At 51.7% G+C, this 22,679-nt stretch overlaps 1 protein-coding gene across 1 annotated transcript; it reads left to right on the forward strand.

Moving 5' to 3' along the window:
* The first annotated feature begins 1,347 nt into the window (after positions 1–1,347).
* SOX7 (SRY-box transcription factor 7) lies at positions 1,348–8,311 on the forward strand. The gene is made up of 2 exons (XM_045880096.3): positions 1,348–1,908; positions 5,490–8,311. Exons 1-2 carry the CDS (start codon positions 1,671–1,673, stop codon positions 6,410–6,412), a joined length of 1,161 nt encoding a protein of 386 aa, XP_045736052.1. The 5' UTR covers positions 1,348–1,670; the 3' UTR covers positions 6,413–8,311.
* The last annotated feature ends 14,368 nt before the right edge of the window (positions 8,312–22,679 follow it).

Raw genomic sequence — 22,679 nt, forward strand, 5'->3', positions numbered from 1 at the left:
AGGCACTTATGAACTCGGTGCACACTAGGACATTGAAATTTGGTCTTAGAATTTACAGGGCTTTACATCTAGAGTTGTATTAACATCAAGCATCATACAGAGTTTAAGCTTTCACATATATTATCTCACCAAATCTTCACAACAGCCCTCTGAGATCAAGTCTTACCATTGTCCTCCTTTTAGGTTTAGGAAAAAAGGCCTGGAGAGATACCTGACTTGCCCAGAGTCACGCATTAAGTTATCAAACACTGAAGACAGGTCCTGACTCCAGACCCCAGGAGGGTCCTGCCACAATGCTACCTCCTTTCAGGGTCACTTCTACTAAGCCCTGAATAGGGATGGTGCTCAGTAAATATTTGTAGATTGAATTCCAGGATCTAACCAAGCCTTATGATTGCCGTGTTTTATACAGTAGGGTGTGTGTCTAAGCCTTATTTACTCACTCACTTACTCATTCACTTATTCGGCAGTTCCTGAGGGCCTACTGTGTGCTGATGCTGCTGTAAGAGCCAGGAGGACAGCCCTACTCACAGGAAGCATGGGATCGCGTGAGCTGTCCTCGGGGGCAGAGGGCTGGCATCTTGGAGAGACTGCTCTCAGCTCCCAGCCCTCAGCCCTCTGAGTTGAGCACGGGCCCAGAACCTGCCCCAGTCTAACCTGGGGAGTCGGAGGGAAAGCCGCAGGGGAACGCGGGAGGGGAGGGCCGGAGCAACTCAGGAGCAGGACAAGTAGGACAGACACAAGAGAAAATACAACCAGAAGGAAGTTCCCTGAGAGAAGAGCTAGAGACAGGGAGCTGGAGACCCTGGGGACTTCGGAGACAAGCGCGGTGTGGAGATAAGGGTGTTAGAGGAGAGAAATCAGATGGCAGAGTGAATAAAGGAGAACTGAGAATGCAGTCAAGCCCTCAAGACAGCCTGGGAGTTGCGGGGGCGTCGGGGGTGGGGAGTAGGGGCTCGGTGAGCACTGCATAGAACCCCATGCGGAGTACATCCCTAGTCCTTGCCAGTCTCTGGCCGCCGAAGTTGGCTGGGAGCGAGATTGTTGTTGGAGCCCAGGTTACTTGAGAAAAAGAGTAGGAATGTTCTCTTCAGAACAGTTCACACGCTGCTCTGGGGGGATTCATGGTCCATGTCTATCGTGCCCGGCCAGGCCTAGCGAAACCTGTTTGGCTTCGGTTCTCCAGGGGATTCCAGGCGCGGGGAGTTGGTGGAGTGGGGCTAGGAGAGGCCACGGCCAGTTGGGACAGGGCACCGGAGTCTGGCTCCCGCTCCAGGGCGAGGGGACTGCGGGCGGCGCCCGCCTCCGGGCTCTGCGACACCTGCACCCAGAGCGGGCGGGACTGGAGGCGGCCAGGCGCGGATTCCCGGGAGGGACTCGGGAGGCAGAGAGTGGGCCGGGGCGGGCACGGGGAAGTGGCCCTCCCTCCACTCTCCCCCTCCTGGCAGGTCGGAGCGGGGACGCGGTGGCCCAGGACGCAGGGAGTGGGCCCGCGCCGAGACGGAGGGAGGGGCCGCGCCGCCTTCGAGAGTCATTGGAGGACGCGGCCGCCCGAAGCTGATAAATAAAGGGACGGGCCGCGGCTGCCAGCCAAGTTGGACGCCCGACCCGTGCGAGGGCCGGGTCCGCGCCTGCCCTGCGAGGCGAAGCGAGGGGACCTCCGTGCGGCCATGGCCACGCTGTTGGGAGCTTATCCGTGGCCCGAGGGGCTCGAGTGCCCGGCCCTGGAAGCCGAGCTGTCGGATGGGCTGTCGCCGCCGGCCGCCCCCCGCGCACCGGGGGACAAGGGCTCGGAGAGCCGTATCCGGCGGCCCATGAACGCCTTCATGGTGTGGGCCAAGGACGAGAGGAAACGTCTGGCGGTGCAGAACCCGGACCTGCACAACGCCGAGCTCAGCAAGATGCTGGGTGAGTAAGCGAGCGGGCGGGCGGGGGGCCCCGGGAGGTCGGCGGGCCGGGGGCGCTGGCGGAGGCGGGCCCCCGGGGCTCGGCTAGGGACCGGGGGTGGGGGTCCTGCGAGCGCGCGGAGCCTGGGTAGGACCCGGCGTATGGGTGTGCTCGGGGAGCGCGAGCGTTCGCTGTGCCCGCGAGGCTGGGCATCTGTGCGAGCGTGGGTATGCGCACAGTGACAGGGATTCAGAGCAGGGACACCTCGACGGGGCCCAAAGTGAAACGGCGCGGCCCGCTGCGGCCGGCCAGGAAGCCCACTCGCGGGAACAGGAGCGGAGTTTGGGGTCCCAGGGGACAGGCGGGGCCGACAGCGGCCAGGCCTCGGTTGCCCGGCGACCGGGACCTGCGCGCACACAGGTCAGGACGGAAACGCAGAGGCTGGGTGGAACCGGTGTTAGCTAGGAATACCGAAGCGGGAAACCCACCATTCCCTGAACTTTGCCCCTGGCACGCTCACAGAAGGAGGTTGTAAATATTATTAACGAATACTCGTCAAGAGAGACCTTGCGGGAACGCATCCCTTCTTTAACTTTATTAAACCTACAGCAAAAAGTACGCAAATAGGCTCGATTCGGTAATGTATTTCTCAATCTCAGGAGTGTAAATACTGTGATTGGGATGCTCAGGGCGGCCAGTGAGGTCTGTCCTGGAGCCTGCCACTTTCCAAGTGCTGCTACGCAGTCCCAGCAGGGGCAGCGGGCCTGGGGACAGGGTCGAGCCAGACCGGAGGGGCCCAGAGAAAGGATTTAGGGCACGTCCGAAAATTTAGAGTTGGAGTCGGTTTTCGTTGGGGTTTCTTCTTTCCCACGTCTGGAGCTGAGTACTTTCAACTCTGCTCTACTCCTAACCTTTTTGCCCTTCCACGGAGGTTTTATTCCTTTTAAGTTGTGGGACCTTTCGAAGCATTTTGTAGGCACAGTGGAACAAGGGAAATTATGTGGTCACCTGAGGCTGGCCTGGCCCTCCCCAACTGCACCCCCCTCCCCCAGAACCGAGCCTTTTTCCTTTTCCCTCCGGAGCTCCAAACCATGGAGTGAGGGCTGTCATCCACCTTTCTACTGGCTAAACCAGGGTTCTTCCTGCAGTGTAGATGCCCTTTCAAAGCTGCTGGTTTCAAAAAGTCCCCTACCCATGGCCCAGTCCCCTGGCTCGATATGCCCAGGACACACTGGTAGGTCAGTGTCTTAGTGAGCCCCTTTCTTCATAAAAAATATTAAAAATTATATTTCATACTGTGTGGGCATAAAGACAAATATATTAATATATACAACAGTAAAGCATTTACCTGAAAGTTCATTTTTTTCTTCAGGTTTTTAAAGAAATGAAAATACTTTTTTTTTTTTTTTTTTTTTGTGGGTCCCTCAACATTTTTTTTTTGGTGGGCCCAGGCACTGTGCCTTTTGCTCAAGGGCAGCTCCTGTGACCAGGAGAGAGTGAAGTTTCCCTTGCGGGCCCAGGCCAGAGATGGGAGAGGAGCTCAGGCCGGGGAGCCTTTCTGGACTGAGGCTGCCTGCTTCCCAGGGGACAGGCAGTCAAAAGGACCTACCTGACAAATGCCTCTTGTGAGCTGATCCCTGTTGGTGATTTGCACTTAGGCTTCCAGAGGTTATAATTCATTTTGCAGGGAAGACACTGATTACTTCCTGCTTAACCACATAGCCCCTGGCCCTAGGGTAGGGGCTTTAAAAAATATGGATTTTCTACACCTGTTAATAGGGGGGGCAGCAGGATGATCCACGTCCCCCCCCATGATCTTGCCCAGCCCTTTCCTTTCTAACTAGGCAACTTTTTTGCCTCTAAGCTTTCCAATCTTTAACATCAAAAACTTCACCTAGTAGCACTACTATTTTTAGGATACTATGAATAAGAAGGCACATAAAGACAGTTAATACATTTAATGGCATTTAAAATGACTATTTTATTAATACTATGACATCCATGTACACTTAGAAACTAGAGTCACATTTTATATTCAGTCCACAGACAGGGTGTGGGGTGTACCAGGATCTTGGGCCTCTTGCAACAGCTTTGCAGTCTCAGCCACAGGGAACTGCTGACCAACTCCAAACCCAGAGTTCCTGACACTTTTCGAGTTGCCCTTTTAAGTGACAGCTAATTATATCAATTGATGACTCTGTCACAATAGTTGTAAACTTTCATCCCAATGGTAGAGCGCCCTTTAATAATCGCCCTCCTCCAGTGACCTTTGAGGGCCAGGCATGCAGAGTCAGCCAGTGCAGGTACCGAGGTGGCAGGACACGTAGCTCTGTACTGGGCCCTGTGCCGAGGGTTCTGGGTGGGACATGTGGCCCCTTTCCTTACAGGGCGTGGGGATGGGGGTACTTACCTCCAAGCTAGTAGGATTGGTAACCTCAGGATACATTAGAGTCGGGTGTGTGTGTGTGGGTGGGGAACTTCCAAAGTTGTAGAATCCCAAGTTCACCCAGGGCCGTAAGGGTCCAGAAATGACCTTCAGAAAACCAGCAGCCCATGGGATGTGCAATGAACGTACTGACAGATGAGAGAGAGATGCTAAAGCAATTTACAAAACAACACAGAAGGGAATAAGGATGAATAGAAAATCCAGATGAAACCAGTACTTCAGCACCAGTGGGCTACAAGCGTGGAATGCTTCTTAAAGAGAGAGTTTTGAATTGGATAGTATCACATTTTATAGTGAGGAAAAAAAGAGACCCAGGGGAGCCAGAGCATTTGCTTCTATAAGAAGAGTCAATGACCGAGCAACTGCCCCCTGCCACAGTCACAGGGTACTGATTAAGTAGAGAGCAGGAAGCCTTATCGTGAGTGTGTGTGTGCGTGTGCACGCATGTGTGTGCGTGTGCTTGTGCATGTTGCAGGCAGATGCGAGCATTCTGGCAATGGGCTTCACATGGCGGGGTCCTAACTGACCTTCAGATGTGAGGGATAACTGTCTGTTCCCCTAAGTGAGACCCTGTAATTTACTTCCATCTGTGAAATGATGGACTGAGCCCCAGTTTCCTCACAAGAAGGCCTGTGGGATTTATGCCATAAATACAGCATCACTTGCTGAGAGGCAGCGGTGATCAGCAAAGGCACAGAGTTTTCATTAAAATGCACAAATGATTAGACTTGGTCCACGTAGGGTGAAAAAGAGCCCAGATCAGTGTGGTCGTTATATATTTTTATCGTGTATCTGACATTGGGTCCGGTGGGCCTTTCACTGTGAATCCCGCATTGTTTACACGTTTGCGTTATCTAGCGGCTTTTATAGGAGAGGTGAAGTGATCGTGCGCGTAATTAGTGGTTTTGCGGGATGCAAGCGGGAGAGATTGGTTTGGCCTCACAGTGCCGAGATCTGGGCTGGGAGCGGGGTGCCAGGAGTGCGGTGTCCTTTGTGGAGAGGGCGGGTAACCGCGGGTGGGATGTGGGATGGGGGACGGAGGCGGACGGCGTGTGCGAGTGTGGACGCTGGGAGGCACGAGCGTCTGAGACAGGTGCACCGGCCTCCCCAAGCCGCGCAGATGCTGAAAGTGGCCTTCTCTGACTTGTGTGAGCAGGAAAGTCGTGGAAGGCGCTGACGCTGTCCCAGAAGAGGCCCTACGTGGACGAGGCGGAGCGGCTGCGCCTGCAGCACATGCAGGACTACCCCAACTACAAGTACCGCCCTCGCAGGAAGAAGCAGGCCAAGCGCCTCTGCAAGCGCGTGGACCCGGGCTTCCTCCTGAGCTCCCTCTCCCGGGACCAGAACGCTCTGCCCGAGAAGCGGGGCGGCGGCCGCGGGGCGCTGGGGGAGAAGGAGGACAGGGGTGAGTACTCCCCGGGCTCCGCCCTGCCCAGCCTGCGGGGCTGCTACCACGAGGGGCCAACTGGCGGCGGCGGCACCCCGGGCAGCGTGGACACTTACCCGTACGGGCTGCCCACGCCCCCGGAAATGTCGCCCCTGGACGTGCTGGAGCCGGAGCAGACCTTCTTCTCCTCCCCTTGCCAGGAGGAGCATGCGCACTCCCGCCGCATCGCCCACCTGCAGGGGCCCCCTTACTCCCCGGAGTACGCCGCCAGCCCCCTCCACTGCGGCCATCCCCTGGGCTCCCTGGCCCTCGGCCAGTCCCCGGGCGTCTCTGTGATGTCCACTGTACCTGCCTGTCCCCCATCTCCTGCCTATTACTCTCCTGCCACCTACCACCCTCTCCACTCCAACCTCCACGCCCACCTGGGCCAACTCTCCCCCCCTCCCGAACACCCCGGCTTCGATGCCCTGGATCAGCTGAGCCAGGTGGAACTCCTGGGGGACATGGATCGCAATGAGTTCGACCAGTATTTGAACACTCCTGGCCACCCAGACTCTGCTGCAGGGGCTGTGGCCCTCAGTGGGCATGCCCCTGTCTCCCAGGTGACATCAACAGGCCCCACAGAGACCAGCCTTATCTCCGTGCTGGCTGATGCCACGGCCACGTACTACAACAGCTACAGCGTATCATAGAGTCGGAGGCAGCCAGCCCAGACCTGAGTCGCCCCGCAGCCCTCTCCTTCCCGCGCGAGGAGCAGAGGCGACCGCGCAGTGCTACCGGCTTTCCTCCGACCGCCCGGGGTGTGCAGGTCTGAACTGTCCGCGGGGCAGAACGGGGCTCTGCTGGTCTGAGTGCCCCTGCGCTCCCTGCCGCCTACATTTTGAGTATATTCCTTCAAATGGGTTCTCATTGGCTACACCCTGGGAATAAGGCAAGGTAGTTGCCGAAAGATGGTTAACCGGCAGATCTTCATTACTTCTCCCGGTCCCCATCACGGAAACCAATGTGTGAAAATCTCAGCGGCATTCACACCTCTCCAGCTTCTGACCCAGACGCATGGGGTACAGCCGTCCTGATCTTTGGGTCCTCCAGGTGAGAAGAGGCCTGGGCTGGGACCCAGAGGACCCCGGGTCCGGTCCCAGTTCTGCCTCGGAAGGCTGGAGGGAACCGCACTCGGCTCTCTTCCCCTTCCAGCCCCTCCCCCAATCTGTAAAGTGGGGGACAGACTTGACATCTAAGGCCCCTTCAGCTCCAGGGTTTTCTGACCTAGGATTCTTTCAAGGCTAATTAAAAAGAAAAAGTTCGTCTTAGTAAAATTCATTAACGTCCAACCTGGTGATAATTCCGTGTGCGCAGCCCAAGAACACATGGCTTTCTGCACGGCATTGCCTTCCCAAATGATCGTGGTTTTTCAAAAGGACTCTTCCAATTTGAGGAACAGCATTCGTCTTGATTTGGGAAATTAACCACTAGGGTTGACTGCATTACTGAATGTGATTGAATTCAAGCCACTGGTTTTTAAACCCATTGTTTAAGATAAATTTTTTTTTTTATCACACACGTTTCAAGAGAATATACAGAGCCTGAATCTATACAGTCAGCGTATGCGAGACATGCACAACACAAACACCTTCCCACTCATCCTTCAGTGCATGTCTGTACAGCCTAAATCAGACGCTCTTCTAGATGTTGGCAATTTCTTGTCAACTTCCTGTTCTGAATGACCCCAAGAGCAGGGAACCTAAAAAGAATTTCTGCTCCACATCATTTACCATCCATCTGAATGTGTTCATTTCTTGAGCAAAATTTCAGCATACTCTCCCCTCTGCAGGTGCAAAAAGAGCTTCCTTCTCACTGTCTCTGACTCCCCTTCTTCCTTTCCCGGGGTTTCTTTTTCTCTTCTTCTCTGTTCTTCCTCCACCCCTGACCTGCCCATGAATTCGAAGATCCCCTGGCTTAAAAATCCTACATGATTCCTATGACTGAGATAGGAATTTGCTCTCCTCACCAGACAGCTGGTTCTTGGGAACATCTTCAGCTAACACTTCAAAACAACTTCCCCTTCCCTATACTGACTTCCCAAAGAACAGAAACGCACTGTGATTCAGAAAAGTTTCTGAGCCCTGACCCCACCCCAAAAACATTTCCATCCTTCTCACAAACCTCCTTTGAAGGAACATACCTAGCAACGAGGGAAAAGACAGTTGTTTGTCTTTTAATTGCAGCATATTATTGCCTGTATGAAATATTAAGTGTTTTATATATTCTCCTATTTTTAGCTTATATTTTATATTGTTGAGAGATCCTTTTTTTTCCTTCCAAGGTATCCTACTATAAAATTACTTATAAGATATAATTAATCTTTATGCTATTGCTGTATGCAACATTTGGTAATAAATGGTAAATCATTGACATATGATTGACTGGTGCAGTCCAGAATGTATATTAATAATCTTGTAAAACATTATCACAGACATTAAGCTAAACTGTTCCTTTTTTTTTTTTTTGTAAGAGATGCACATGCTTTGGAACGGTTGTAGATATTGATCTGTCTAAAATATTTAATTTAAATAAATGTTTTTGTACCATGACCATTCTATCATTTGAATTATAGTTTTGCAAACAGAAAAGGTTTTCCAGGGAGGCATAGATATTATGCCCAGTTCTCCTTTACAGTACTGGTCAAAATACTTTCTACATCAATTTTTTTATTTTAGAAAGTTATCTTGTAGTGTTGGTTTATTTTATGAATTATGGTAAAGAGATAAAGCCTAATTTGACACATTAGAAACAGTGTTGTTATCATGAATATTGAAAGAAAAGAGCAGTTCATAACCTACCTGCAGAACAATTTTCTCCTCAGGATGACATCACACTTTAAAGTGGAATGAGGTGATTATCAGGCGCTCTCAAGATAAGACGTAAGTTCTGCCCAATTGCTTCCTTAAGGCTGCCACGTTTTTTCCTTCTTTGAAATAATCTAGAAAAATACCTAGTTTTCTCTCTTTACTATGCATTTATTGATGTGGTATAACAAGACATCGCAGGCTTTCAAAACCCAGTGGAATGGTGGAGAAGGGAGGGAAATTCCTGGATTGGTAATTAAAAGATGTAACATCTTGTGAGGCTTAGGATTAAAATCCCAGCCAAAAAGTGTCTGGAAAAAGCAGATGATTACTCAGTCCCCTTGCGGGTCACCATGCCTGGCTTCTCTCCGTGGGGGAGTAGTTGTTACTTGTTCAAGTCAAGGGTAGCCTTGTCTTCTCCCAGGCTCTCTGGGCCAAGGAGTGGGTTCTGGGAGGGCTGAAATGGGCATATGTTCAGCCTTCAGTTCTGATCATAATCTGTAGTCATTACTTTAATGGCTCTTTATAGATGTAGAGAAATTTATGGCAAGTTTTATGGGCTAATCCTCACTCACGATCCCACGTGGGGCCCTGTCATCCATCCACTCCACTGCGCAGCCAGAGACACTGAGGCCCAGGGTGGGAGGTGGGGCAGTGTAGCTCACCCAACTCAGTTAGGGGAGGCTGGAGTTCCCACCCTTCATCCCGGATACATTTATTGGCAGCGTCAGTTGAATAGCCTAGAGGTTTCATGGCTCTTTTAGCACTTCACCATGGCATGGAATGATGTGCAGTCCAATTCATGCCTATCACAGCCCCGGGGAAAGAAAGAATGAGCAAAGAGGAAATTACAGGGTCAGAGTCAGATGAATCCCAAATTCACTGCACCTGGCTGGCTAGCAGTGGCAGTCTGCAGGGTCATCAGCTGTCCAGATAACGCGTCAGGCAGTGTCTGCCCAGGACATGGGCCCTCGGCACTGCCAAACGGGCATTTTTCTTTCCAGGACGTACTGTGGGGGCAGGGGTGTTGTCCCTGCCTCTGGGAGAGCAGGAAACAGGCTGGCGACAGGGCTCCTCTTTCACTTCTGCTCAGCTGTGAGTGAAACAGTTATGTCCAGAAGCCAGGAGTATTTTGGAGTCTTAGCTGCCCATTCTGAGAACCCACCTGTCCTCAGTGACAAGAGCACCTTTTACTTTGGCTGATGAGAATTGATGGGGTTGCCTTTTTTTTTTTTCTCAAATGTAGATGTGACTATTTCATTCTTCCTTAAGATCCTTCAGTATCTGTCATCGCCCAGGGCACCCAGGGTGAGCACAGAAGTGGGGTCACGTGAATGCAATGAGGTTCCTGCTTCTGGCCTTCTCACTTATTAGCCCCGGTAATGTATTCATATGCCAGCCCCCTGCCCCCGCCTTCCCAACTGTTTGAGCTTCAGGACCCACAACACCTGGCTTGGCCCCATGTGAGTGCCCCTATGGCTAACCTTCTTCCTCTTTCCAGAAGCCTTGTACAGCATCCCCCTACCCACCATTGGGTACCTACTGCACAAAAGACCTATTGTTCTCTGAAATGTTTCCTTTCCCATTCTTCCGTGTTTGTCCCAGTGCTCTTCCCCTACAGGGGAAACCCTCACTCCCATCACCTGTCTGGTGACATCCCACACACCATCCAAATCCAGCTTACATGTCCCCAACCCTGCCTGGCAGAGGGGCCAGTTACTGTTGTCCCTGAGCTCCCAGGGATCTTGAGCAGACCTTGGTAACAGCACTTACTGCTTGGCAGTGGAATCAGCCACCCATATGCATCTTCCCCAGCAGGACAGACACATAGTGGCTGCTCAACAGTAACATGAATGAATAAATAAATAAACGTCTGAGGTATTCCAGTTCATCTTGGTGATATAGATGATAATCCTTTCCCCTACATAATAACTTGATGCTCAGGGAAGGGCATGCTATCCATTGTGGTGTTTGGGGAAAGGAACATACAATTTGCTGACGGAAACCAGCAGTGAGCACATAATAGGTCCTCAGGAAGACAAAACCACCATGACAAGTGAAGTCAATTGAGCATGGTCAGATTTATGTCAGTCATAAGTAGTCTTCAGGGGTTTTAATTCTTCCTGTTTCCTTCCTAAAGCCTCCTGGGTCCCTATTTCCCCCACCCATCTCTCTGGATACTAACACCCTAGAGCCTTTGTGTGTGTCTAGTTCCGGCTGGATGTGATGCATCCATGGCTATTCACTCTCACCTGCTAGACTGTAGCCTGTAGTAAACAGGTCGGGAATGGGCACAAGGGTACAGCAGGACAATCTCCTCTCCCACCCCATCCTAGAGCAGCTGAATAGAGCTGAGGTTTTTAACATTTGTAACTGCCTTTTCCTTTTGAAAATTATGCTCTTGATTTCCTCCCAGTGAAAGGGATTTGGAAGGAAGAGAGGGGGGAGGGAGAAGAGAGGAAGGAAGGGAGAAAAGAGATATATTTATCTATTATCTATCCATCTATCACCTATCATCTTTTTAATCTATCCTTCTATCCATCCATTCATCCATCCATCCATCCATCCATCCATCCATCCATCCATCCATTTATCCACCCACCTGACCCATCCATCCATCCATATCTGTCTATCATCTATCATCTTTTAATCTATCCTTCCATCCATCCATCAATTTATCCACCAACCTGACCCATCCATCTATCCATATCTGTCTATCTATCATGTATCTTCTACTGGTATTTAAAGTCTCAAAAGAGACAGTCTTTGTAGAAAGTTTAGAGAAAAAAAGATCATCTATTATCCACAACTTCAAGACATTGCTGGTACTTTTTTTACATAGGTCCATCCAGTCTTTAAATTTTTTTTCATCTAGCTCTATGTCTACATACGTCTCTTATAATAGGCATTTTTATTCATTAATACTAAGTAAACATTTTCCTGTGCTATCAAACTTAATTTTTCTGCAAAAGGTGTTTTCTTGCCAGTTGAAACAGCAATTTGGAAAAAAGAAAAATTAACCACTCCATGACTTTGACATAACTATTTTCAATATGCTCATTTTGGTATCCTGAACTTGCCAGGCTTGTATTTGTGTATTCAAAATTAATTGTACCTGGTGTGATCACAGTGTAGATATAGATACCGCTGGTATTTGGCTTTATTCTCTCAAAAATCATAGAAAACATAGAAGTTTTGCCGTATTGATGTTTATCTTCATACTATTATTTCCGGTGATGGCTCAGTACTTTAGAGCATTAATGTGGTTTAATTCACTTGACTGCCCCCTTGCTATTAGATCTCCCACTTTTATTTTTTTCCATTATAAGTAACACTGCAGTGAACATTTCCTTGTTTATGTCTTTGGCTTGACTTCCAGCAGGGAATCACCAGATCTAGACATATGAACAAGTTTACAGCTTTTGCTTCAAACTGCTTGTTAGTTGGGTTTCCCAAAGAGTCTCAATTGATAACTAAGGCACAAAATGCCTCCGTTCAATTCCCAGGATGAACTAACTCTCAACAGGAAGAATTAAAACCCCTGAAGACTACTTATGCTGACATAAATCTGACCACGCTCAATTGACTTCACTTGTCATGGTGGCTTTGTCTTCCTGAGGACCTATTATGTGCTCACTGCTGGTTTCCATCGGCAAATTGTGAGTGTTCCTTTCCCCAAACACCGCAATGGATGGCATGCCCTTCCCTGAGCATCAAGTTACTATGTAGGGGAAAGGATTATTCTATCAGCAAGGCTGCTGGGTTGTTTCCGGAGTCCCTCAGAACACTATCAGCCCTCCTGGCTGAATTCACAGGGCGCTCAGAGCTCTAAACTCTCTAGGAGGGTATCTGGAAAATGCCTGGACCTGGAGGCAATTGTCTGATCTTACCTCATCATTGGATTTTAATGGGGACTTGGATAAATCCCCGGACCTGTTCTCTCCTCTAAGGAGATGGTGAATTTGTAGACACTTGAGAAATTGTAAGCTTTATATGCATGTACGGGATACCTATTGTCTATTTTAGATTTCTTTAAACCATTCAGTTTTTTTTTTTTTTTTTTAGGCCTGGAGGCTGGTACTAGTTTGAAAACTCTGGAGCCATGTGATTGTCCTACTGGGGTTGCTTGTGTGAGAGAAATAAGAGAGAAAATACAATATGGCTAAGGGGATTGCAGATGACTCACTCAGTTTCTTTGTCTGGATACTGAGCGGGATTGGAAGAGACCAAGGGGTCATTTAGACCATTCTCCAGCCTCTATTGAGGGCTGCCTCTTAGCCAGTCTTAGCAGATGGCTTTCCATCTGATCTGAGTCCTTCAGAAAAAGGGGTCGTTCTCTCCGTAAGCTAGTCTAACAACTTCCATCATCAAAAAGTTCTTTCTTGTACCTCACCTAAATCCTTCCTGTTTCAGTCTAAGTCCTTGTGGGCTTGTTGTCATCTGTGGAGAGAGACATGTTTGTCCCCATCTTGTCCAGGTCATCCTCATCCCTGCAGGCTGGTGGTCATGCTCCTCTGCTCTTTGCTGTGGGGCCATGTCTGAGGCCCGGGTAGGGTGTGGTTTCCTCCAAGTCCTCCCTGAGGTCTGTGTTCCCCTTAATCAGACGCTGAACTTTGTAGGGATGTGGGAGGGGCAGGAGGAGGAAGGTCTTGTTGTATACTGAGTGAAAGAGGGAGGCTGGGGATTTCACCAGGGAGTGGGAACGTGGACTCTGTGGGCACTTTTGGAATGTTCTGCATGTAGGCATAGGGTGTTGTCATATCTCAAAGTGTCACACAGCTGGGTTACATGGTGGGTCCCCTGGCCCTGCTCACCGTGTTTCCACAGGTCACTCATCTTCCATCACTCTGAGGGGCTGTGGGGTAGCACAGGTCTGGGACAAGTTGGGTGGGGGGAACCTTAAAACAACAAAAATGTTCCAGTGGATTCTGGAAAAAATCACGGGATTCTGATGAATGAAGAGTTTGCAGCCCCAGGGGCCTCAGGGAACTGGCTGTTGCATCTTGGAGGTTCTGATGACAAAACCTAAAGGTGGGGCTCTGACTTCCGTGGGGAACAGGTCATGTGAAGGGGGCAGATGGCCACAGGCTTCCGCCTGCTCCAGCCTGTGTCTCTCCACGCCGACTAGTTCTTATCATGTCAGAGAAGCCGGAGAGGTGCTGAGCTCTTCCATTCCAACCCAACAAGTCCTGGAACCTGCTTTTTCTTCATTCCCTTCCCTGAAAAGCAGAAGCACCAGCTCCACAGCTCAGGGCGCTGTGAAGGTCAGGGAAAGTGCGTAACCTTAAAATCAATGATAAAGTGATTTGTTCTGATGATGACCGTCACTCCGCCGGGGGTGTCCTCATGTAAACAGAATAGTTACATTTTCACTGGCAAGAACATGGGGCTTGAAATTCGGAGATTCTCATCCCAATTCTGTGACCTTGAAAAAAAAAATCACTGGAGGTCAGAGCTGGAAGGAATCATTGTTATCATGCTGTCAACCCCCAGGTTTGATGAGAAAGGAAATGGAGGCCCAGAGAGGTCAGGGAACTGGCCTGAAAGCAGGCCGCGGAGAGTAGAAGCGGGTGCAGGGCTGTGGGGGGAGAGCTGCGACGGGGAGGTGAGGGTGAGACCCTTCAGGGCCCGGGTGGTCAGTCTTCCTTAGCCAAGCAGGGTGGCTAGGGCAGGGCTGTGGGCGAGGGTGCCCCCACGGCTCTCCCTCTGCTGGGATGGGGGTCTCGGCGGTGGGCGGGGCCTAGTGGCGCAGGTGCAGGGGTGCAGGGTAAGGGAAGAAGGAGCCCTGGGAATGCGATGGGAGGGGCGGCGGGAGCGCTGTGGGTTAGCAGGCCTTCAGAAGACCGCCCAAGTTTCTTCTTGGGCTTCTTGAAACGCAGCTGGTCTGGGTGGGTGCTGGCCCAGGAGAGGGAGGCTGCAAACAAGCCTCCCAGAGGACAAAATCCCAGTGCATGTTTCTGCGGGGCGGGCGCACGACCCTAGGGTTCCCAGACACCACTTCGGTGGTGGCTTCCGAGGGCCAGAGGCTGGCCCAGAGGGGCCCGACGAGCCCACCCGGACCTCTCCGGGAGCCAGCGGAACCCTGGGTTGTGCTTCTGCCGTCCCTGCCTACCACCCCGCGCCGTGTCCAGGCTGCAGGGGCCCCGAACGGCGGCTGCGGGGCTGGGAGGCCAGGGTGCCAGGGCAGGGCTCCAGGCGCAGTGGGCCGCCGCTCTCCACGCCGCCTGTCCGGTGGGCTGGAAGGTGAAGAGGAGAGCAAAGGCACGGAGGAGGGGCCTTGAGAGGGCGGAGGAGCCGCCGAGCTGCTGAGTATTTTCCTGCCCATGGGAGCTGCTGTGACCAGGAGGAGGAGGAGGATGTGGCCGGAGCCCAGTGTTTCCTGCCTGATAAGCCAGCCCCTCCCTGGGAGCCCTGGCCGGGCCTACCTTCTCGCCCGGAGCCCTGCCCAGGGAGGGCCTGGCTGAGGAGGAAAATCACTTCTCCAGATTAGCTCGCGCAGGCCGAGCCTTCCTTCCCCGCCCCCGTCCCCACGGCAGCCACAGGAAATGAGGCTGGGGCCCAGCAGCCCAGAGGTCCCCACCTTCAGAGCACTCAGGCTCCAGGCCCAGGGACGCTGGTCTGTCTCGGGGCCCCACCGTCCAAGTCCCCCAAGAGCGGAAGCCTTCGTGCTCCAAAGTCAACCATTTCCAAGGGGGGCAATGACTGCAAAGCTTTCATGTGTTTGTCAGATCTCATGCCTGGAGTTGGGGCCTAGAAAACTGGTCCCTTGACTCACGGTCAGTCCACACAGCAGCCCCCTCCCACCTGGCCCACTGTCCAAGGGCACCGAGTGTGGGGGGCTTGGGAGGCACGACGCCAAGCGGCTCCGGACACCCAGCCCCTGCCCTGCTCTGCCCTGACAGGCCGCGTGGCTGGGGTGAGTCTCTGATCCTTTCTAAAGGCAGGAGCTAAAGGCCTGCCTCCCTCCCAGCATTCATTATCAAGGACTGGACTCAGGGCACTCCTGAAGCAGCAGGGACAGTGGCCATCGCTGAAGAGGGTTGGGCACCCTGAGGGCAGTCCATCCCCACTGAGGGAGGGAGAGCACCTGCTCTTCTGTGTCATCTTGGGCTGACCTGGCTTCGTGCTCCCCTCTCTTCTGCCCCTAGAGAACATTCTCTTCTGGTTTCCCACCCACCATCCGGTCCCCAGAGGCCAGTCTCTTCTTGGAACCCAGGGTGCCTTGGCTCCAGGTTGGAGGCAAGGGTTGTGCGTAGGCTCCCAAGCCAAGGGAGAGATGCTTTTCAGAGCACACTGTTTTGAAATAAAGACAGAGTCCCAGAGAATGTAGGGACACTGCTCAGAGACGCATTCACAGACACAAGCCCCACCGCCTTCCCCACAGCCCAGACCTTCTTCCCAACCCACTGGTAAAGGCACCCCCCTTCCTCACCCCCACCCTCACTGGGAAGCTGATTCTTGGTAACCAAAGTGCCCAAAGGGAGTATTTAATCCCAGCACACATGAACACACACTTGCCTAGGAGAAAACATCTACACAGGTGTGGACAGATACCTGAGTACGCACACTCACGTGGGTGACCGGCAGCCCCTCTACCTTCACATCTGGGGGGGGGGGCACTGCCATTTATAAAGCACTGTCACACCTGGTGTTTCATGTGACTATCACAGCAATTCCGACATAGGTACGGTTATGCCCCTTCACAGGTCCCGGGGCTGATGCTCAGGTGGGGCGCAGGGGCTGAGTAAGGTCACATGGCCAGTAAGTGGACAGGGACCCTGCCAGAGGATGCTCCCCGGGGCCTGCTCCCTGGGATGAGCATGCACACAACCACAGCTGAACCCAAAGAGCCCAGGTACAGCACAGGAAGGTCCAGAATTCCCTGGGCAGCAAGACAACCTGCATCCTGGCTGAGCGCCCAGGGCCACCTGAGCGGCCAGGCCTTTGCAGTCCTCCCTGATAGGTGGTCTCCTGGTCACAGGATACCTGGAGATGAGATAGGTGGGTGAAGGGGAGAAGACTGGGGTTTTCACCTTTTCATTTTATGCTCTGCAGGGCTGGCCCAGCCACGTACTTGCCATGTTGCTGTGTGACCTTGGGAAAATCACTTTCCCTCTCTAGGCTTCCAGAAATTAGGAGCTTATACTCAACAGTGTCCAAGGGGCAGAATGCTCTACATCTCTGAGCCTGTGAAGGAGAAGCAAAGAAAAGAGGGGAGCTCCCCTCCTTTCTGTTCCTGGCCTCAGCATGGGGAGTGGCCTTAGGGAGGTGGTCGTGGTGGGGTGTCCCTGGGCAGGCGTCACTCTGAGCAGAGCCGGAGCTGTGGTTCTGACATCCAGGTCCTGAGCACCTCCTACCACATCATCCTGTCCTGTCTCAGCTGCCCTGGGCTGGGGGAGGGCATCCAGTCTCTGTCACCAGGCTACATCATGAGGCCCCCAGACACCTGGTCTGGCCCTATTCCCCTGTGTCACCTGGCCCCACCTCCTTGGGACTCTGCCCCTCCTTACCTACATCACCTGATCTTTCTACGTCTCCACACAGGCTGTTGGACTGGACAGGATGAGGTAAGAGGCCTCTGTCATCTGAGCCCGGCCTGGCAGGTCGTCACGTAACCCTGACACAGAGGAGCAGCCCTCCCTGTCAGTTATGATCTGGTGCAAAGGCTGCCGCTGGCTCCAGGGGGATGCTGGGATTCCTCCACGGTCCATGGAGACTTCTGGGCCCTGTCCTGTCAACCCCACTCCAGGCCCTCAGCACCGTCACTCACTGGCTATCACCCCGAGCCTCTCCCCCTCCAATCCTGCTAGAGGTTCCGGAAGGTCTGGAAATGTCACCCTTTTGCTCAAACTTTTGCCTACAGTGAAGCTCAAACTTCTCAGAAGACATTCAGGCTCCCACTTTCCTGGCCAGCCGCTTCTCCCCTGACTCACTCCCCATAGCACAGCCTGTGTTTTAGGCACAGTAAATTCCCAAATAGGACCTGTTTCCTCATACCCCAGTGCCTTTGCATACTCTGTTCCCTCAGCCTGGAAAGTCCTTCTCCCCTTCTTCACTCTGTAGATTCGTCTTTCATGTCTCGGGACCCAGTTCAAATGTTCCCCTTGCAGAGAGACTTTTCCACATGCCCTCCACCCATCTGACCTACCCGGTCCCAGTCCTCATCCCAAGCGAGTTCGCAGCTGCATCTTCTGCATATCCCACAGCTCTTACACACAGCATCTATGTTGCGATGAGGCAATCTCTCTGTTTTTGAGCCTCTAGCCTCCCACTAGTCTGGGAACATGTTTATCTGGGAAGGAGTCTTATTTACCTTTGACTCCATGGGGCCTACTTTGTGTCAGGCACATAGTAGGTGTCCCATCAACCTCTGTTGGATGATAGGACAGCTCTGCAGGGTTCAAACACTTACAGGTCTGTCCTCTGCCCAGTGTTTGATCTTAGACAAGTCGCTTCGTTTCTCTGTGACTCAGTTTTTCTGTCAGTTGGTACTGGTTTACGTCAAGTTTTCAGATTAGGGTAATAAATAGAAGCAATGGGAATAGCTCAGGAGATGATCAATGGTGAGACAGAAATTTCTAAGACAATCCCCTCTTGATGATCCCTGGAAAAATTTAATTCTACACTGGCTCTCTGCCACCTTCTAGCCCGCGTTCATACCCCACCCTTGGCCATCAGTCAGGAATGCAAACTATTTGTAATATTGTCCCTACCAGAGCAGATTAGGAAGAAAATTGGTGCTGCATTTGAGAAGATGATGCATATATATATGCGCATAGCATTTATCACAGTAAGGAGCTGACTGTTAATTCTACAGTTAAAAGGATGCTAAGTTCACTTTGGAAGTAAATTGAGCCCTTTGGTAATTTACCTTTTCTAGGCCTAATTAAAACATCTTTTATTATTTCCTCTACTAAACATGCTATGTAGGTACATACAGAAAACTTAGAAATAGATACAATGAGAGAGAGAGAGAGAGAGAGAGAGAGAGAGAGATTCCCCCCTATAATCTCCAAGCAAAGGACACCCATTAACATTGTGTTGTATTCCTTTCAGACTTCTTTTTTCTAGGTATATATGTGTGCCCACATGAGTATTTTTAAACTTTATTTTAGAATATTGGGATTACATTGTTTGGTAACTCACTTTTTTAAAAAGTGAAAATGTAGCCTGAATATGTTTCCGCATCAATGCATGCCTCTTACTGGATGATGAACATTCTGTTGTGGGCTCTTCTAGAAGTTGCTTTTTCCATTCCCTATGTTACCAGACCCAGTGAACACCCTGTAGTTTGCTGAAGAAGTTTGAGTTGCCCTAAATGAGGCTCTACCTCTTCTACCAGAATGAGCGAAGTATACAATCCCCACCTTTGGTTTCTCAGCCTTCGCTGGGCCCCCTTTCCAGAAGTGCAGCCACCCCTAGGACTCCCTCCCGTGCATGCTCTCCAAGAAGTGTGTGGAGCTTTCTTTCCGGTGGTGGTGTGTATTATGAAAATAAATAGGCACGGTTTTCACTTTCTAAGTATGGGTTTTGTTTTCCCACTGAATGTCAGCTTTCAAACAACACATCCCCTCCTCTCTCGTATCATGCAGCCCCCTCCCCACGCAACCAGCTGCCAGTCATCTCTGGTGGGAAAGGCTGCTCTGGTACAGGGAGTGCGGGCTCAGATCTGGGCGGCCAGGGACACAGGGATGCCCACTTTCATTGCCTCACTGGGTGCCTGGGAGGGAAGTGACTTGTCTGAGGTTTGTTTAGTGAGTCAGCAGCTTGGCCCGGCTGCCCTGAGAGTGCTGGGAATCAGCCCCAGGCCCAGCCTGCCAGGCCTCAGCCTCTGACGTGCACCGTCTTGCTCAGGGCGGAAACCTCTCTTCCTGGGAAGGCAGGACAAAGGCCCTGGGGTACGCGCCTGAGGCTGGAGATGCCTCCCTCCGCCAAAAACTGCACAGGGTGCTTCTGGGTGGTATTTTCCTGTGTGCGTCTTCTCTGTCCAGCCAGACTGTGACTGGGCAGGCCATGGTCTTCCTGTCTTCTGTACCTTTCCAGGTTGAGCCCCATCCAGCGCATTGCTGCAGGGGAGAGAAAGTGTGCACAGAGGGCAGAGACTTGGACCCGGCTCTCAGCTCCTCCACTTGCTAGCTGTGAGAGCCAGAGTGAGTCACCTCATTTCCTTGAGCCTCAGCCTCAGTTTCTTCAGCTGGAAGAATGGGGACACTGAGACACGCCCCCACACCCGGTGGATAAGTGGATTGAAATCTCATGCTGTCATCTAGTGAGTCAAAGCAGGTGCTTAATAAATGAGCAATGTTCCTTTATGCTTCCTCTTGCCACGGCCCATCTGGGAATCACGGTGGCTCCCTACCCTGGGCACATGGCCTCACATCTAAGGCCCTTTTCCATACTCCTGTCTGCAACCCTTGTCTGCACCAAGACAGGCTTTGTGGATGGGGCATGGCACCTCAGTGAACACACAGTTTACAGAACAACAGAGCTTGCTATGCAAATGCAGCTTCAGGCCAGGCTCCCCGCCACCCCCCGTCCCCTTCTTGAACTTGGAGGACACGAGCCCCCCACGGCACTCCTACACAGATATCCTGAGCCCCTAGGATTCCAGCAGCCAGACTTAACCCTCCGACACTGCTGCCAACTCTAACCATCCACCCTTCTTCCCAGCAATGAGCCTTTGCTCAGCTTGGTGCTCTGCACGCTCAGATGCCCTGGCCTGCCCTCCGTCTCTCTGAAGCCTCCTTTCCCTGAGACTTGCCCTCCCGTGCCCTCCTGGGTCTGAATCCTGCCTCTCCTGTGACTGGTCCGCCCCTGTCTGCCTCTGGGCCTGCCACCCTCCGTCACCTTCTGCCCTGTGGTGTTTTGGCTTTTCCTCCAGATGGAACCTCCTAGAAGAGAGAGATCAAATCAGTGTGATGGCTGATTTAGGGGAAAGGGTGGAGAGTTAGAGTTAGGTCAGGGTTTGAATCTCAGAAGGTTACTTACCAGCTTAGGCAGGAAGCACAGGTAAGTTCCCCGGCCCCCCAGAGCCTATTTCTCCACCTGTGAAATGAGGATAATGAGGCGGAGTGCCTGGCACTCCGTAGGCCCTCAGTATTAAGTTGAAGATGGCTTTTATTGTGTTATGTCTGCATTTTCCTGTGTTATGCCTCGCACACCCCACGGGGTCCTCAGATGTTCCCCAAAGGAGGAAGCAGCACGCTGTGGATGGGGCGGTAACTGATGTGAGTGACGGGGCTGTGGGGCCATGACAGGGACACAAACAGATTGGAGCGTGGCATGTCCAGGGGTAGAGACTAGGAAGGGACTCAGGCAGATCTTCCTATGGTGAAGGCAGCCCTTCCTGTGCGCACGCGCACACACGCATGCACGCACACCTCTGCCAGCATCAGCATCACGGTGGGGTGGGAAGAGCGGGGCTGCAAATTTTGGAAATTTGAGCCCTGGGTGGGTGTATTCCTTGACAGTGGCCATGACAGTGACCTTGGGCGAATCCCTTCCTTTCCCTGGGACTCACTTTCCTCCCCTGTACTGTGAGGTGGCTGAAGTGGATCCCCATAGCTCTAATATTCCATGGCTCTGAGGTCTCAATACATTCGTATCAGTCTCAAATACATTCGTATCAAGGTAAGAATTTACTCTAAAATTTCAGGTAGAATGACAGTGGTTGTCCAGGTGCAGGGAAAATTAATGTTGAGTAATGGCTGGCCACATTAATTAATTAATTTGCTTATGTAATCAACCATTTATTTAACTCTTCATTTACCTAGTGTTCTGTGCCAATGTGGCAGATCAAATATGACTAAAAATATGTCACTCCCTGCACTGAGAGGTATGTCTGCTTTCCTACTCCCTTGATTCTGGCTGGGCCTAACACTGCTTTGGCCAATAGAATACAGTGGAAGTGAGGCTCTGTGTGCTCCTTCCGCTTCCTCCTACTTGGAACCCAGCTGCCATGTTGTAAGAAAACCCAGGCAGCCGCATGGAGAGGCCCACGTGGAGGAGAACCAGGGCCCCGAATAAACAGTCCCAGCTGAGCAGCCCGTCAACAGCCAGCATCAACTTGCCAGCCATGGAGCTCAAGCATCTTGGAAGTGGATCCTTCAGCCCTGGTTGAGTTGTCCTAGCTGATGCCTTGTGGGGCAGAGCTAAGCCGTCCACATGAATCCTCCCCAAGTTGTAAATCATGATTGCTGTTTTGAGCCACTGAGTTTGGGGATAGTTGTTATGCAGCAATAGATAATGGACACAGACAGAGCTAGTGCTGGTATATGGGGATCCAGAGATGAAGAAAGAGGTGTCTTAGCCTATGCTCCTCCCCAAAACAGAACCTAAGACAAAGGTTTGCTTGCAGCATATAATGTTTTTGGAAAGTGATCTCAGAGAGCAGGAATGAAGACCAAAACAGAGGAAGACAGAGAAGGAGGAAAACCAATATAGGGTATGCCTCTGCGTTGTCCACCACTGTGGGTGACTAGTGTTTGATCCCACTGGGACCTTCTGAGGAGCCCTACAGATTGTTTCTCAATATTGCCTGCCTGAGGGATGGGAGAGAGAAGCATTTAGCCATGGGCTCCCACTTCGAATTGGCTGGGTTGTTCCATGGGATGTTAAGCCCTCTGTACTTCTAGGATGTGCATGCACGAGTGTCATGTCGGTTCCTGATGGTGCCCCAGGCTGTGACTTCAGAGAGGTGGCTGGCAGGAAGCAGGAGACATTTGGCATATGCTGGATATGAGGTGTTGTCAGCATAAAGTGGATAAAATCTGCATGTAAGAGCTTTTTGTAGCCTTGGCTCAAAATCAGAGATGGGGCCATGAGAAGAGGAGGTGGCTCATAAGAGATGTCCAGGATGACGTGGACCGTTGAGGAGCTGGCTGTCTAGTGCATGTGGTAGTGGCTATTCCATGAAGCTGTCAGCTTATCTCAGCTGCCCCCAAAGGCTGGAGTTTATCCTGGGCTTTTGAGTCCCAACCACCAGCTATCTCTGTTTTTTTTTTTTTTTTTAATTTTATTATGTTATGTTAGTCACCATACAGTACATCACCAGTTTTTGATGCAGTGATCCACGATTCACTAGTATAGCCACTTTGGAAAACAGTGTGGAGGT

This window comes from Mirounga angustirostris, unplaced genomic scaffold (genome assembly GCF_029215605.1).
Source record: "Mirounga angustirostris isolate CCGP_5_RB_7025 unplaced genomic scaffold, mMirAng1.0.hap1 SCAF_2, whole genome shotgun sequence".
Classification (NCBI taxonomy): Eukaryota; Metazoa; Chordata; class Mammalia; order Carnivora; family Phocidae; genus Mirounga; species Mirounga angustirostris.